Source organism: Podarcis muralis, chromosome 2, assembly GCF_964188315.1.
Source record: "Podarcis muralis chromosome 2, rPodMur119.hap1.1, whole genome shotgun sequence".
Lineage (NCBI taxonomy): Eukaryota > Metazoa > Chordata > Lepidosauria > Squamata > Lacertidae > Podarcis > Podarcis muralis.
The window spans coordinates 104,179,596-104,195,817 of NC_135656.1; the positions used below are offsets into that span (position 1 = coordinate 104,179,596).

At 48.2% G+C, this 16,222-nt stretch overlaps 1 protein-coding gene across 3 annotated transcripts in view; it reads right to left on the reverse strand.

Annotated features, from left to right (window-relative positions):
- The window catches only part of LOC114591918 (sodium- and chloride-dependent creatine transporter 1-like), a 33,851-nt gene extending 23,264 nt beyond the window's left edge, over positions 1 to 10,587 (reverse strand). The window contains exons 1-3 of one of the 3 annotated variants that reach the window (XM_028719662.2): positions 10,241 to 10,587; positions 5,441 to 5,689; positions 1,059 to 1,190 (exon numbers count right to left, since the gene is read on the reverse strand). In XM_028719662.2, coding sequence (XP_028575495.1) covers positions 1,059 to 1,190; positions 5,441 to 5,689; positions 10,241 to 10,271 — 412 coding nt within the window. In that variant the 5' untranslated portion in view covers positions 10,272 to 10,587. Of the gene's footprint in view, positions 1 to 1,058; positions 1,191 to 5,440; positions 5,690 to 7,203; positions 7,256 to 8,092; positions 8,118 to 10,240 lie in introns of those variants that run through there. The other 2 variants (XM_028719664.2, XM_028719661.2) reach the window with 2 other exon arrangements.
- Positions 10,588 to 16,222: the final 5,635 nt, after the last annotated feature.

The following is a 16,222-nucleotide window of genomic DNA, read 5'->3' on the forward strand; positions in this document are numbered from 1 at the left end:
TTCTACAGCAAGGACAGAGGTATTCTGGTTGCACTCCAGCCCCCATCGGCCCCAGCTAGCCGACGGCCCATGTTCAGAGTTGGAGAGAAGTGCAGTGCAACATTTGGAGCGCCACTGATGTTTCCTTATCCTTGGTCTGTTGAAATGGTTGCCAGGCCTTCCAGGGAGGAGTTTCCACATTGAACCAACGAGCCCCCAGCCCCAGCCAGGCATCCACCATGGAATCCCCGTGCAAGGTTCCTTGGCAGACAAGTCGATGTGGGGTCTTCTTCCCTGAAGGGCAAGCCTTGTTTGAGCGGCTCAGCAGGGCTCAAATGACGCACAGGAAGGCTTGCCGAAATCCACACTTCACAGACTCCCCCTGCAAATTGTAACTGCCTCATAACCTTTGAAAGACAGGAGCTTGTCTGGGAGTCTTGTTATAAACTCAAAAAAGCAGCTGGTCCCTGCCGGAGTCCCCCGGCCAGCTTAGCCCTCTAAGGCCCGAAGCAAGAGGCGCCCCACAGTCTGCATGGGCCTGGCTGAGGGGTGGGCAGCCACAAAAGGGGGCAGCCTCCCACCCAGCCCCTATATAATTCAAGCCCTGCCCCAGGTTACATTAGAGCACATTCTTAGAGCCCTTGACGTTTTCCTAAATCTGAATGTTTTTGGGGGAGGAAGTAAGTTGGTCAGGAAGGACGACATTATTTCAAGCAAACATGTCTATTGTTACTGAACCCCTAATACGCCTCTATGTCACATTGGGGACCCACTGAGCACAGAAAAACCTCTGCTCTGCTAGGAAACTCTCTTGAGCTACCTAAGGCCAGTGTTGGGCCCCTGCAGAGGCCACACCACTTTAAGGGGCCCCACTGCTCCCCATGGGCTCTCCCTCTGCAGGGCTGTATGGAATGGGCCCAGAAGCAAGGAGGTAGGCACACTGCAGGTATCTCTTGGGCCTAGTGCACTCAAAAGCCTAAAGCCGGCCCTGAGAATATGCCTTTTCCCTGGCAGCAACTCCTAAGTGGCTCCTAAGCATAGCCTGCTTATTATGCGGTTCACATTCCAAGCCTTTTTACCTTTGAAGAGTGGGGCGATGTTCCAGGCAGAGATCCCACCTTGCTTCATAAACTGCCCAAGGGCCACCTCCAGGAAGAAGACGGGGATCCCCCCGACAAAGACGATTAGTAGATACGGAATCAGGAACACACCTGTGCAGAAATCGGGAGTCAGCCCTGTTGCTGTAAGAAGCACTGCAGAGGGGTATGAGAGACGGGGCCTTTTTGGTGGTGACCCCTTAAAACTCTGGAAACCCCTCCCAGGAGACTTCTGTCATCCCCACTCTCTTTTTGTGTGTGTTTGATGCCCGCTTAGAGGACTATACTCCTAACCCCACTTATCTAGGAGTAAGCCTCCTTCCGAGTAGCCATGGTTAGTCTTCTGCTCTGTTTTGAATCTTTCGCTCTGTGCTGCTGTCATCTTAATTGCACATAAACTGTGCCATTCCCTCACCCCTACCCCTGCTTTTAAATCATCTCATTGTTAAGATATTTTTAGAGGGTTTATTTTTGGTGAGCTGGTTTGAGTATAAATTGTACAGAACAGTGAAGGGAAACAACCCAATTAAATGAATAAATTAAATAAAAAGTAGCTGGTCTGGCTGAGCAGTTTCATACGGATGCTAGGAGAAATGTGGACCCAAAGGAGTCAGATCCTGAGAGTTTTCCCCATTTTCATAGAATTACAGGGTTGGGAGGGACCCCAAGGGTCATCTAGTCCAACCCCTGTAGTGCAGGAATCATGGCTTTCTCTCCCTTGTTGTTCACCAACCTGCTATACAGGGTGGGGTGGGGATGTTGATCCCTAGCTCCTGTTTACTTCTGCAATGGGTTCTTGTACATTTAGGAGCATCTATCTAACCTCTCTAGCCCAGCACTGTCAGTACTAATTTGCAGCAGTTCTCCAGCATTCCAGACAAAAGGAAAATGTCCTACAAGGATACACAAAAGATTGAATCTGAGACCTTCTGCAGGCAAAGTAGATTCCCTGTCCTCAAGCTAAGTGAGGCTCAGTTTCATAGCACAAAGCCATCAAAAGCAGCATACAAGACACACAAACTCAGGTTCTGAAAACAAAGAAACTCTAAAAACAGTAAAACCTGCTTTACCCATTCTAAAAACAATGTCAAGAATTCTTAAAAATATGTAATTTTGTATATTGTTATTTCCCCCACTGTACATCCTTACTTGTTGTTTTTTGCTTCTTCCCTGCTCTGGGATTGAAAATATTCAACGAAGAGCGTGTTACAAATACTTCAAATCAATCAACCCACCAGAACAAAGTCTCAGTAAGGACAAGACATCATCTAACCACCTCCAGGTAAGCTGTGTGCAAGCAAAACCAGGATGAATGCTCAACAAACAGGTTGACAGGAGGAGTCCTGTTTGCATGTGAGCTTCTAGCACTGAAAGGGACGTGGGTGGTGCTGTGGGTTAAACCATAGAGCCTAGGACTTGCCGATCAGAAGGTCAGCGGTTCGAATCCCCACGACGGGGTGAGCTCCTGTTGCTCGGTCCCTGCTCCTGCCAACCTAGCAGTTCTAAAGCACCTCAAAGTGCAAGTAGATAAATAGGTACCACTCCGGCGGGAAGGTAAACGGCGTTTCCGTGTGCTGCTCTGGTTCGCCAGAAGCGGCTTAGTCATGCTGGCCACATGACCCGGAAGCTGAACGCCAGCTCCCTCCGCCAATAAAGCAAGATGAGCACCGCAACCCCAGAGTCAGCCACGACTGGACCTAATAGTCAGGGGTCCCTTTACTTTTACCTTCTAGCACTGAAGGCATTCCCTGGCATCCACTGCAAGCAATCCTTTCTTGAGCATCTGCTTCTGTGTCCTAGAAACTGAATCCTATGGACACAAACCAATGGACAAGGCCTGGGACCCAGTATTCATACTGCTCCGTTTTCAAGTGAATTCTCCATGGCTAACATCCACGGACCCAGTGGCCTTTAAAGGTGGTTTGTTTCACTCTGCTAGTTCTGTAGTCACATGGCCTCGATTTTATCTCCTCTATGTTACTCCCCCCATTGGCTATTTTAGATGCAGGTTATACATAAACCCAGTTTGAATTGCGGAGCTCACTACGTGGATCGAATAAATCAGCAGGGGCACAGAATGATTCATCTGATGATTTCCATAGCAGTTTTGCATCTGTGGGTAGGGATGCCTGCTATACTTTCAGACACTGCCGGAGATGGAGCGTGTTTCCCCCCCTCTTTCTTGTGTTACAAAACCCTTTGAAAGAAAAGCATCCCAGACTGTTCAGCTCGGCAGCACAGAATCCGCTTGCAAAATCAGATTCACTCATCTGGTCTCATTGAACCGAGACTAATCTTCCCACCCGGCTAAGGTTTGAGAAGTCAATGAGCCAATGAGTGTCCACAGCAGCTCCTTCGCTCTCCCCACCTTCCCACCCTCCGGAACATCATGTGATGCTGCACACACACTTCCTCAGCTGGGTATGTGGGTTATGCTTTTCCCAGTGGCCATGAGAGATGAGTACAGGGTGGAAGGAAAGCCATTAAGGTCCCACATGAAGGAATAAGAGCAGAAAGGAGCAGGAGTACCACAATTCAGAATCCAGGACTGAACCAGAAGGCTCAGCTAAGGAATCTGATTTCAGCACTGGGTCTAAGAGAAGCAGAGCAACAATGCAGAACAATGCCTCTGAGCATGTGCAGAGTTATCCCAGTTTTCCATTTCCACATGGAATGAAAACTAAGGTTCTCAGGAAAAAGAGGGATGTCAGGCTAGAGGAACCACTACTGCTCCCATCAGCTTTGACTACTGGTCATGCTGGTCCGGGCTGCTTGAGTCCTGTAACAACTGGAGAGGCAGCGGTTTCCCATCCCTGGGCCAGAGCCTGGCAATCCTTGGAGAGTTAGAAGCAATTTGAAAGAAAGAGTTTTGCTCAAAAAGTATATGCATGTGTCTCACTTTTTTCTTCTCTGATAAAAGGATTCTGTAGAGTGGGGTTTAAAAAAAAAAAAAGTTTCCAGATCTGACAGTGGGACAAAGTCAACTGAGTCACTTTCTTACCTCTTAAAAACAACTGTTTGTCTCCAGCTTTACTTACTTAACCAGGTCCCAATTAGAAATAATGCACAGTCAGGGATTAGGCACATTTCAGGGATGGTGCAAAATTTTGCAGCTGCAAAAGTCACAATCGGAGGGTATATGTTGACTGGGCAGGTGGGGCTGCAGCCGATGCTCGTCCTACTCAGAGTAGATCCACTGAAGTTAATAGACGTGGCTGACTTCGGTTCATTAATTTAAACGGGTCTACTCTGAACAGAACTTGGCTGGATTATTTACCAAGTGGTAACTTAGCACACTGCTAACGGTGCGTGGAACTAGTTAGGCTGTGAGCATGTTCACAGGCAGCAGAGAAAATGTTGTCATGCTCCTCGCAGTCTCCCTCGGGAGGTTGTGGGCTCTCCTTACTTGGAGGATTTTAAGCAGAGGTTGGACAGCCATATGTCATGGATGCTTTAGCTGAGATTCCTGCATTGCAGGGGGTTGGACTAGATGACCCTTAGGGTCCCTTCCAACTCTACAGTTCTATGATTCTATGCTGCTTCTGTGTCAAGTTCAAGCACATGGTAAAAATGCACATGGTGAAGTGAAAAAGGAATGGGAGTGCCTAAATGAATACCTTAAAAGCCAAGGTTTGAGGACAGAAATCTGGCTGAGTCTGGAATAACCTTATGAAGTGAAAGGATAAGAAAGAGGGATTTATATCTAGATGCTAGGATAGAGATGATAAGGAAAACAGGAAAACACAATGAGAGGTAAAGGAGATGCTGTGGGATTGGTGGAAGTGAATGTTTGTTTTTCTTTTTAGTGTTTATATTATTAATTTGTAAGATTTGGATTTGGGTTTTTTGTATGCTTGTTTTTGTGTTTTGTATATTGTTATTTTCCGGGTTTTGTGTGTGTGTGTGTGTGTGTGTGTGTGTGGAGAATACAAATAAAATTAATAATAAAAAATAAAAAAATCCCATACGCCACTTGCTACCGACAGACCCCACATATATTCGTATACTCGTGGTCTTCTACCACTTTGGGATGAAAAAAAAATTCTCATCTGCATTGACCCAGGCTAACAAGAAATGAACAGACGAAGCTACCCACAATGTGACAGGACACAGAATAGGGAAGCTGATGTTATGGCCATAGGAACAACAAAAAATGGGTTGGGTACTATAGGGCACCAGGATGATTTTGCTCCTTGCAAGTCAATAGAAGCTACCTCTTCCCAGATTAGCTCCAAGTTCAAATTCTTTACTTCCTCCAAAAAAGAGTGTCCATTTTCAGAGAGGAGTCTTCTCGCGCTCGGTTTAGACACTCGCTCTCACCCACCAAACCTGGTTCCCCCCCCCCCCCATGGCCACCTCCTCACCTCCTCCATTCTTGTAGCAGAGGTATGGGAAGCGCCAGACGTTGCCCAGCCCCACAGCAAAGCCAACACAGGACATGATGAAATCCATCTGCCGGGTCCAGGTCTCCCGCTCAGGAACGGGCAGCTTCCCGGGGCCCATGGGTACCACCAGAGGGGCAGTGATGGCTCTCCCTTCATGGCTGGACTCTGCTGTGCCACCAGTCGGCTCGGCACCCTCTGCCTCAGCCAGCTCTGAGCACCCACTGCCCTCTGTGGAGGCAAAGAACAAAGGATTAGTCAAATCAATCAGTAGGTGTGGGGGATCAAGCCAGCTTTTGAACAATCTCAATCGATGGCTGAAAAGGAAAATTAACCTGAGCTTCCTCCTTTTGAGCGCGTCTCCTTAATTCCGGTCTCCTACTTTTTGCCACCCAACTTTCACATTTATCTCTGCCACCAACAGGACTCGAAACTTAAAATTTCAGCAAGAAACAGAACCTGCAAGGTTCAGGAGCCATCTGAAATAATGTACTCCTCCACTTTTTCTTTTCCAGAAATGTATTGTTTCGTTTTTGACATACAAATACCAGTAAAACAGTACGTAACGCATGACAAAGAAACAAAAAGACATGAGCATCGGTCAAAATTTAGTATTGTAACATTTTTGTGGCTTATCCTTGTTTAGTAGTTATTTTCTTCACAGGCTGTAAATTGCCTAGTTTTTATTCATTATACAAATGGACAGCAGCGCTTGCTTTTACCCTGGGAGAGATACTCAGGGAGGAAACCTAATGATCCACGGAAGCTCACCCTTTCCTGTGTCATTTGCAAGATCACTTACTATGGGTTAGTTATACCTTAGCAACCTTCAGCCGTACCCAGCGAGTTGCACATGGATAACACTGCATCAGCCTGGAGCAAGGTCTGGAGTGCCACACAGCTCTCTGTCTTAAGGTCCTGTGCTGCTAAAACATCTTTATAAACGGCTTGGGCGAAAGAGTAGCTTATCAAATCAGGGTATGGCACAAAGCACGGAAGAGACGCTAATGCCATAAAAGTCAGAACCAAGTCTTAAAAAGACCTCAACAGGCTGGAACGCCGGGCCAAATCCAACAAGATGAAATGCAATAGAAATTCAATAGAAATAGGTACTAAGAATCAATAAGCAAAAATACAGGACTGGGGCTGGGTGAGGTTGGTGGGTTTGAGAAGAGAGACCTAGCTTTGTATCAAAGCAGCTGGAAAGGATTTACCGTATTTTTCGCTCTATAAGATGCACCAGACCACAAGACGCACCTAGTTTTTGGAGGAGGAAAACAAGAAAAAAAATATTCCAAATCCCAGAAGCCAGAACAGCAAGAGGGATCGCTGCACAGCGAAAGCAGCGATCCCTCTTGCTGTTCTGGCTTCTGGGATAGCTGCGCAGCCTGCATTCGTTCCATAAGACGCACACACACATTTCCCCTTACATTTTAGGAGGGAAAAAGTGAGTCTTATAGAGCAAAAAAATACGGTAAGCAACTTAGATTATTGTGAGCTAAGCATGAGCCAGCGGTGAGATACAGCGGCGTAAAAAGCGAATGCATTCACATAGGCTGCATTAACAGATCACGAGGAGCAATAGTTCTACTCTTAGTCTGCACTGGTCCGACTGTGCCTAAAATACAGTTCTGGTTGCCACCTTGTAAGACAGACATTGATCAGTGGAAAGGGTGACCAAGAAAAACACAAGGGGTCCTGGAAACAAAGAAGAACAGCTGAAAAAAGTTGGGTAAGTTTATAACCTGGAGAAGAGAAGACTCCACAAGACATGATGGCCATCTTCGAATATCTAAAAGGCTGCCCCACAGAAGTTGGGAGGAATTTGCTCTCTGTCGCTCCGGAGGGCAGGACCAGAACCAACCAGTGTTAATTTCCAGGAAGCAGAATTCAGCTAAAAGGGTTAGGAGCAACGAACTGGCGAAAGCTGTTCAACAATGGAACAGTCCACCTTGGGAGGTGGGTGGGCTCTCCTCCGATGGAGGCAATGAAGCAGAGGCTGGACACCCACCTGTTAGGGACACAGTGGCCGCATCCAGGTATTGCAGAGAGAGCTGAACTAGGCAATCTCTGAGGTCTCATATAAGTCTATAGCTTGTGACATTTTGGTGCCTCTAGCTGCTGCCTTAGAACATCTGGGTGCTGCAGCAACACCTGGGTAGCGCAACACCCTAATCCCTGCCCCAATCCTTTTCATATATGTGATGCAAGCATTCTAATCAGTGTTAATAGTTGTCACAGTGGCCAACCTGTGGGAAAAGCGCAAGCAGGACCAGGGCACAAGAGCTCTCACCTTCTCCTGCGGGTTCCAGCAGTGGGTAAAATGACTCCCCCTAATGCTATGGCTTTGCTCTGGAGCCTATTGCTTCCCTGGCCTGGCCAGGGCAGGAGTGGCACTCGTTTCCCAGGTCGAAAATCAATGCCTCTGCCTGTGCCAAGGAGCTAGCTTGGCATCACTGCCTGCTCTTTGAGGCCCATCTCTGCTTTCTCGTTTCTTCGAGCGCCAAGTACTTCAGAAACACTTGGGCAGCTTAACGAAGGCAGGAATTTTCCAGGCCTACCTTTTATATAATGAGCAAAACCCTTTTAAAAAAGGGGGGGCAGGAGAGAGAGAAAACACACACAAAAACCCACCCTCTCTCATTCTGGAGTCCTAGTTTCGACGTCACAATGCAGGGTGATGAGTCACCCACTAGGCAGCGATGCTGAATCCACACATTCATACACACGCAGAGGGAGTCACAGGAACCCGCACATCAGGAATCACGCTCACAATGGGTTTGCACACATGCACACACACACACTGAAGTGCATACATGGTGGTTTCCATTTCCCCCACCCCCAATGAGCTGCGGGGTGGGTGGGATCCCTTTTCCCTTCCTTCTTTCTGAAGCCACTGAAATAAAGGCTGCGTACGCTCCATACACGCGAAGCACATTTAAAGCACACTATTTCACCCCAAACAATTGTGGGAACCGCAGTTTACCTCTTGGGCATATAATTCCCAGGGCCCACTGCAGTTCCCAGGATTTTGGGGGACTGCGCTTTGAATGTGTGGTGTGTACGCAGCCGAAGAGAGAGTTCGCCGGCTCCTCTCCCCTTCCTTCTAGCCAGCAAAGTATTGCCATGCCAGAGACAAAGCTCATAGGAGAAACGTGGGGGTCTGCACTGGAAAGGGTGTTTTCCAGCACCATTGTAACTCTCGCTGTCGCCAGCCCCGCTCAACGGGCAACCCAAATTCCTCAAAGAAAACAACCTCGCCCTGGGGAAAGCCCTGAAAATTTCCTTTTGTGCTGAGCAGCCTCTGCAAAACCAGGGTGGAGGGTGGGGATGACCCGTTTTCAACAGCCACAACAACAAAAAAGCCTCCGGAAGAGACAAGAGTTGTGAGCAGAGCAAAGCGGCAAACAGCAGCCCAGACACAAAGCCCCTTTTCCTCGTTGTCTGGCTTCCCTCCCCCCACAGCCAACGTGCATCCAAGGCCCTGGCATGTGACGGAGCTAATCCTCCCCACTTGTGGGGCTGATGCTGCCGGACACCCTTTGCCTACCCCCCCTCCCTCGCCTGGGTACAGATCAGCCACTTAGTTGGCACCACTCACGGGCATTCTCTTGGGCAATGCTACGAAGAGCACATGCTTTCTCAATAAAAAGGAATGAGGGCAGGGAGGAGGTGATTGGAGGTTGATGGTTGCACACAAAACAGTCTTGTTTTCTCTCACACAAATGTACACACACACACACACACACACACACACACACCTTCTGCTCCAGCTGAGTTGTTGCCTTATAAGGGGCTGATGCAGAGAAACCTCCAAGTTCTTCTTTTTGCCAGCTGCCCTCGTCTTGGAGAACCAGCCTACACGAACCTAAGAAGAATCCTGCTGGATCAGGGCCAGTGGCCCATCTAGTCCAGCACCCTGTTTTGCCAGGGGCCAACCAGACTCCCCTTATGGGGAGTCCGCAAGCGGGATAACTGCTTCGGACATGTGGGCATTCAGTGCCAAATGGCAACTGTAGTGCACTGATGATTAAAGGTGGGTCACAGGACAGCAGCTCCACCACCACAGAAACATGTGGTATAAAGATAAATTTAACAATAAGAAATGGGTCTCCAAATGCACGTTTTGGTTAAAGGTGCACCCAGGGTCTGAAAAACCTGCTGCTTTAGACTACACACCCGGAGTCCATAGCCCATTGACTCCACACGAGTTCCCCTAGAATACTCGCCCTCCCGGTTCTGTATTCAAAAGAACCCCTAACTCTGATTCAACCTCCTGCCACCACTCCTGGAGAGGGGGAAATAATGGAGCGAGGGAGAGAGTCATAAAGTACATAAAGTGTGTGCCCCGGGCACAGCACGGAAAGCCGCAAAGCACAGGGCATCCTGGCAGAGAGAGGAGCGAGGCAATGAGCAGGAACACCTTGGCAGAGACAGGACGTACTTCTGGCACAAGGCGGGGAGAGATGCCGGCGGGGCAAAAGGCGGATACAGCCCAGCTGCTTGAACCCATCCATCTCAGGAGGCTCGGTGATGGCAGCATTTGAAAGCAGAGCCTATTGTACTAAGTCTCCCTCCGGAGCCGAGACGGGGCACTGCTCTGTTCACCTGGGTCGCCACTGATGGGTCGCCAGTGATGCTTCGCAGGTGGCACGCCGCCGGGCTGCTACTTACCTGAGCCCATCCACAGCAGGAAGCAAGGTGGGAGAAACGAGGACTCCCTGAAACCCCACACCTCGGAATGCACCCCGGCCCTACTTCCGATGCCAAGCCGGCGCCTACCTGAGCAGGTCTCGGTGGGCACTGGAGCCATTGGCACACTGGGCTAGCGGGCAGGAGGCTGAGACGGGTGTCGGGTGTCGGGAAAGCTGGCTCCGGGTCTTGGGAGGGGATCTCGGCGCGGTCTCAGAAGCAATCCACAAAGCACTTGAAGGTGAGACGGAAGAACCTCATTGATGGGGATTTACACCAGGGAAACGGGCTGGGGCGGGCGAGGGTCTGGGCAGGGCCTGGAGCTCAGAACCAGGCGGCGCGGGCAGCGCTGAGACGACGCTCCATCGCTCAGCTCCGGCAGCGAGGCTTCTGGCTCTTCGCAGCAGAGGCGCAGCAGAGAAAGGCAGCAGCCGCGGCGACTCCGCTTTGGCCCCCGCCCCGCTGGCGCCTCATTGGCCCGGCGCTGCTGGCATCAGGCCTGCCGCTTGCATGTCGGGAGATGGAGTCCGGGGTGGCGCTTGGGTACCATGGAAATGCTGGGAGATGATGGAGGCGAGCAGGTGCACCAGTGGGCAGGGTGGAGCCAGAGAGAGAGAGAGAGCAGGGCCTGGATTCTGCAAGCGCAGGAGCGAAAGGCGCGCAAAGCCCGGCGCAGAGGTTTGGTTCCGCTTTCTAGCCGGGGATCCGAGTTGCTAAGCAGGAAGCGAAAACAAGGCTTGCTCACTCAACCATTTGCTGCAACCCTTTCCTTGTGGGGGGCAGAATTGTGCAACTGCACAGGCTCCTTCCGGCTAGATTTCTGCCTAAACTTTCTGGGGAAGTCCTTCCTCTCCTCCCACCCCGGCATTTTCGCAAGCATCATCTTAGCTTTGCGGGCAAGGGAGTTTGTTTACCTAAATCTACCTTCCTGTGGCTAAAATCCGCAGTTGCTTAAAATGGAGCGGCCAGTGTTAAGGTTTCAGGTGGCCGCGTAAGAGAAGCCCACAGGCCATCAGGAAGGCAGGTAAACCTTGCCAAGCAGCCGACGCTGCACAGTGAGGTATTTGGAAAGAGGGTGAACGTGTAGATGAGAACATAGAATTCCAGTTAATTTGTAATCCACTGGTAAAGGGCAACCCAGAAAGACTTATTTAAATATCCCCTGGGTCTGTAGATGTATATATTGAGGAAGCTGGGATAACTCTAATCAATAGAGCAGGAGGCTGTTAATCTCAGGGTCGTGGGTTCAGATCCAGGTTGGGCAAAAGATTCCTGCATTGCAGGGGGTTGGACTAGATGACCCTCATGGACCCCTCCAAGTCTACAATTCTGTGATTCTTTCAAAATGCCAGAAAAGCAATCGATGGAGTGGGAAAGGATATATAAATGTTCTAATGGACAGAGAGTAGCAAAGCAAACTTAGTGAAATAATAAAAAAGGGAATAGCATTACTAAGTACCGTATACCGTATTATTGATTGATTACATTTATAACCTTTTCTCCAATAAGCTCAAGGTAGTGGCTCCCTTGCTCCTCATTTAAACCTCACAACAATGCTGTAAGGTTAGGCTGAGAGGCAGTGACCGGCCCAAGGCCAGCCAGTGAGTCCAAATGGGGATTTGAACCCTGGTCTCCCAGCTCCTAGTCCAACATTCTGACCGCTTTAGCACACTGGCTTTCAAACAGAACACGATTAAGAAAATGTCCAATTGGTTTGATTTAGGAAAATACCTTAACAGGAATCTAAAGTATCTTTGTGGTGGAAAGAAGAGGAAAAGAGGTGGCTGGGGCTTCTCATCCTATAGTGCAATCTGTTTTCAACATGCAAATTTAAAAGGAATTGAGCCTTACGGCGACCCTGTGGGAAGGGATTTGTGCAGAAGTATTGTGGATTAATTTGGGGGAAAGAATGGGAATGGTTAGGAAATGGCAACATTAAAACAACTGAATCAAGGTAATGATGTCTCTGCCTACCAAGAGTTACTGTATTTTTTGCTCTATAAGACTCACTTTTTCCCTCCTAAAATGTAAGGGGAAATGTGTGTGCGTCTTATGGAGCAAATGCAGGCTGTACAGCTATCCCAGAAGCCAGAACAGGAAGAGGAATCACTGCTTTTGCTGTGCAGCAATCCCTCTTGCTGTTCTGGCTTCTGAGATTCAGAATATTTTTTTTCTTGTTTTCCTCCTCCAAAAACTAGTTGTGTCTTATGGTCTGGTGCGTCTTATAGAGCAAAAAATGCAGTAATTGAACGAAACGGGTAATAGACTCCAAATATTTTCAGTTGAGAAATTTTGGGTCCAAAATAAATCGAGAAGGAATCATGTTAAGGAAGGAAAGTGGATTAGAAGTATTATTAACAAAGAGAAAACAGAAAAAAATGATATGAGGTATAATATCAACACAGTTGATCTGACAAGAATATAAAAACTTTGATGGAGGTGCACACCATTTCCTCAGGCCTTGTGTCACACCCTCCATCAATGTTTTTACATGGCTGGAATGTGTCCTTAAACTTTTATTATATCTCTTGCTTATCTGGAAGGTGTTTATGGAGGTGTGTGTTCAGGAACTACCTGACTGTACAAAGGTTACAATTGACACTCACTTCTTGGCCCACATTAGCCTCTGGTCATGCCCCTGATACAGTGGTACCTCGGGTTAAGTACTTAATTCGTTCCAGAGGTCCGTTCTTAACCTAAAACTGTTCTTAACCTGAAGCACCACTTTAGCTAATGGGGCCTCCTGCTGCTGCCGTGCTGCTGGAGCCCGATTTCTGTTCTCATCTTGAAGCAAAGTTCTTAACCCGAGGTACTACTTCCGGGTTAGCGGAGTCTATAACCTGAAGCGTATGTAACCTGAACGTATGTAATCCGAGGTACCACTGTATATTGGAAAATGCTTATTAAAGCCATAGCAAGTTGCTATATGGCTCCATTGAGGATAAAATTAATGCCTCAAAAGCAGAATGCTGTGGATGTACATCTCATAAGGAAGATACGATACTGCCTGGATATCCAAAAAAAATTGGATAAAAATATTAAGATTACCAAAACAAGTTTTCATCTGGAGTCAAAAGTTTTAAATGTACTACCCACTAGCCCAGGCGGTGTCTGCATTGTTTATAGCACCAGGCTGTGTCAAACTTCTTCCTGAGGTTGAGAAACTTGTGTTTCGTTAACGGGAAGCTGCGTTTCTCAAAAGATGGCTCCATGTTGTACAAAACACATGCAGCCTGGGGGTGGGGAAGGAAGGTGGTCTTCCTAAGAAGACATAAGCTGGGGCAGGAAGAATTTGAAAGTGAGAATGAACCAAAACGCCTCCTCTGGAAGGCCTGGTGTGTGACTTGGAGAAGCCATTGTTGCTCAGCTTTGCCTCTCCCTTCACTCTTGTTACATTGAGAGAATAGGGGCCTACCATTGGGGAGAGTGAGGCAGCCGGCGCCACCTCAGGCAGCCATTTTCGCTGTGAGGCGAAGGCCGGAAGCTGTCGTTTATCGTTACTGTATTTATTATTTCTTTATGTATATACCACCCTCAATCCGAAGATCTCAGGGCGGTTTGCGAGATAAAAACACAGGATGAAAACCCAAAATAAATAGTTCAGACCAAAACAAACCCCTTCCCGCTGCCAAGGAGCAGGGGAAAGGCGTTTAGACCACCTCAGAGGACAATAAGAGTTTATTTGCTGGGTTCAAGCAGCAAAATGTCTTCAAGCAGCCCTGAAAATGACTCAGGAAACCGACACAGAGCGTTTTGACCATTTGAAGCGGGGAAGCGCTATCTGCAGGACGGAGATTATTATAGCTTCCTGCCCGTAGGAGATAATGCCCATTCCTTCCCTCCTTTTCTCGCCAGCCCGGCTAACACTTCCTCCCACCCCACCCCCCCAAGCCGCCCATGAGAATCGGCACTGGGAGCACATTCCCATGGACGGCTTGCCCGGTTGCCATGGCGCCCGGTGAGCAAACAATTCCATGGCATGGCTAAGTCTCCCTATATAGCAGGCAGCAACCAGGCTCACAGGGCAAACACACATACACGGGAGGCCCCTTTTCTCAAGCCGAGGAGTGAGGGTTAATGCCTTAGAAAAATAGGCTGAGGCACAGCCTCCGCCCGCTGCTCCCTTTTGTGATGGGAAAAGAGGCCAAGGATATTTCTGGGGCCTCCTCCCCAATAGGAAGCACATTGTATCTTCCCTGGGCCAGATAGGAAAGTGTGAGAATCAAAGGCAAGGGCGAAGGGCTTCCCACCATTGCGGAGACAGCGTGGTCCAGCAGTTTCCAAACCCTCCGGCTGCAGAGAACCGTTTTTTTTTAAACGAAAAACGGGCTTCCCAGCAGAGGAACCTCCTCTTGCACAGACCATTCTGGGAAAAGTTCTGGTGCAGGCGATCCAGAATAAACTATTCACAGCGGTGACAAGTCCATTTGTCCAATTATGTATAGAAGCAGATGGGGGAAGGTGGTTTTTAAAAGCAAAATGACTTCCATCCTCACATGGTTAACTTCCCTCATCGGTTCACCCCCCCAAGGTGCTTTGCTCTTCTGACAGGCTCCCTTCCCTGAGGGCAAAAGGCACTTGTGGATTTAGGCTATGTGGGGGGAAGAAGGGATTTGATTCTCCTCAGCCATATGCCCCTTTTCGTGCCAAGTTTCCGATCTGACCATTTCATCTTGATTGGCCCTCAGTTCATACAAGGTGGTGGTTCAGGACTGCTGGGACTCCTTCCTGCTCCATGTAAACTCCCCTCCAGTTCCCCATCTGAAGCATGATCAGCAATAGCAGACCACCTGTGTCCAGCAGTGGAAGGCTGTCAGCCATCTTTGAACGCCATCGGTCCATTCTTGTATTCCCAGTTCTTTTTACATTAACCTGGCAGTGGTTACTAACAGCTGGATCTCTGCTACTTTCCAGGTCCTGCCCACCCTTTTCTTGAATTGTTATGTGCTCCCGATATTAAATATGTTCTTCCTTTGGGCTACACAGCACCCCTTTCATTCACTCTGAAGCAAAGCCACTTCCGAATTTCTGTGGCTCACGTGCATTAGAATCAAGTGGGGTTCACTAGGAGGCAAGTTGGCAGGAGGGACATAATTTATGTGTAGGAAGTGAAAGCATGTCAGGAAACCAATGGATTTTTATTCTGACAAATATTCAGAGCTCTACAGCAGGGGGTAGGGAACTTGCAGCCCCCGCCTGTTGCCGGGCTACAGCTACTATTGCATCTCTGGCCATTGGGGGGTCACGATCGCTGGATAGATGGGGGTTGAAATCCAACAGCGTCTGATGGGCCACCTTCCACTCTAGAAGCTTCTGTGTGTTGGCTGTTCTTTTTAAAAAAACAACAATGCAAATGTGACCATTGCTACTTACACTATCTCCCCTTTTGAACTGTTTTTTAGTCATCTTGTTTTTCAAGTGGAAATTCCTGCACGCAATCTAGCATCCTTCCCATCCCACCTGTAAGGATAATGTGGTCTTTTTCCTACCAACAGCCTCTCTGTATGAGAGCTTATTCATTACCACATCAGAAGAAATGCTCATTTGCAGAATATTTTATCTGACATGGCAACTTCCGAGTTTCTCATACGGAAGGCTTTATCATCACGTGCAGACTTATCATTTCAATTAGAGACATGAGAAATCAGTCAGTTGTCTGTTACATTTAGCACTACGTATATAACTCTTGTGATGAATATATTTGGTTATAGTTATTTGTGTAACGTTCAAGACTCTGCGTTGTTTAAGACTCCTTCCGCTAATCACAGGGAAAAGGAAAAGCTAAATTCCTGGTATCTGAATGTAAGGATGCACATGGAACAGAACATACTTCTAAGAATTCCTGATCTACAGACCCTTTCCTATACATTCAACAGTCATTTTATACAGAAGTTAAATCGTGCCACCATTCCTTTCTTTCCCAGCTCCCAGAAGGTATTCTCCAAGGTGACAGAAAGAATGAAGGTTCTAATTCAGGTTGCAATTTTTATCTCTACAGTGTTGCCCAGGCTGAGAGCCCATGCCAGGGTGGCATGGCAGCAGACAGAATAGCACACAAGACACAGGAACAAG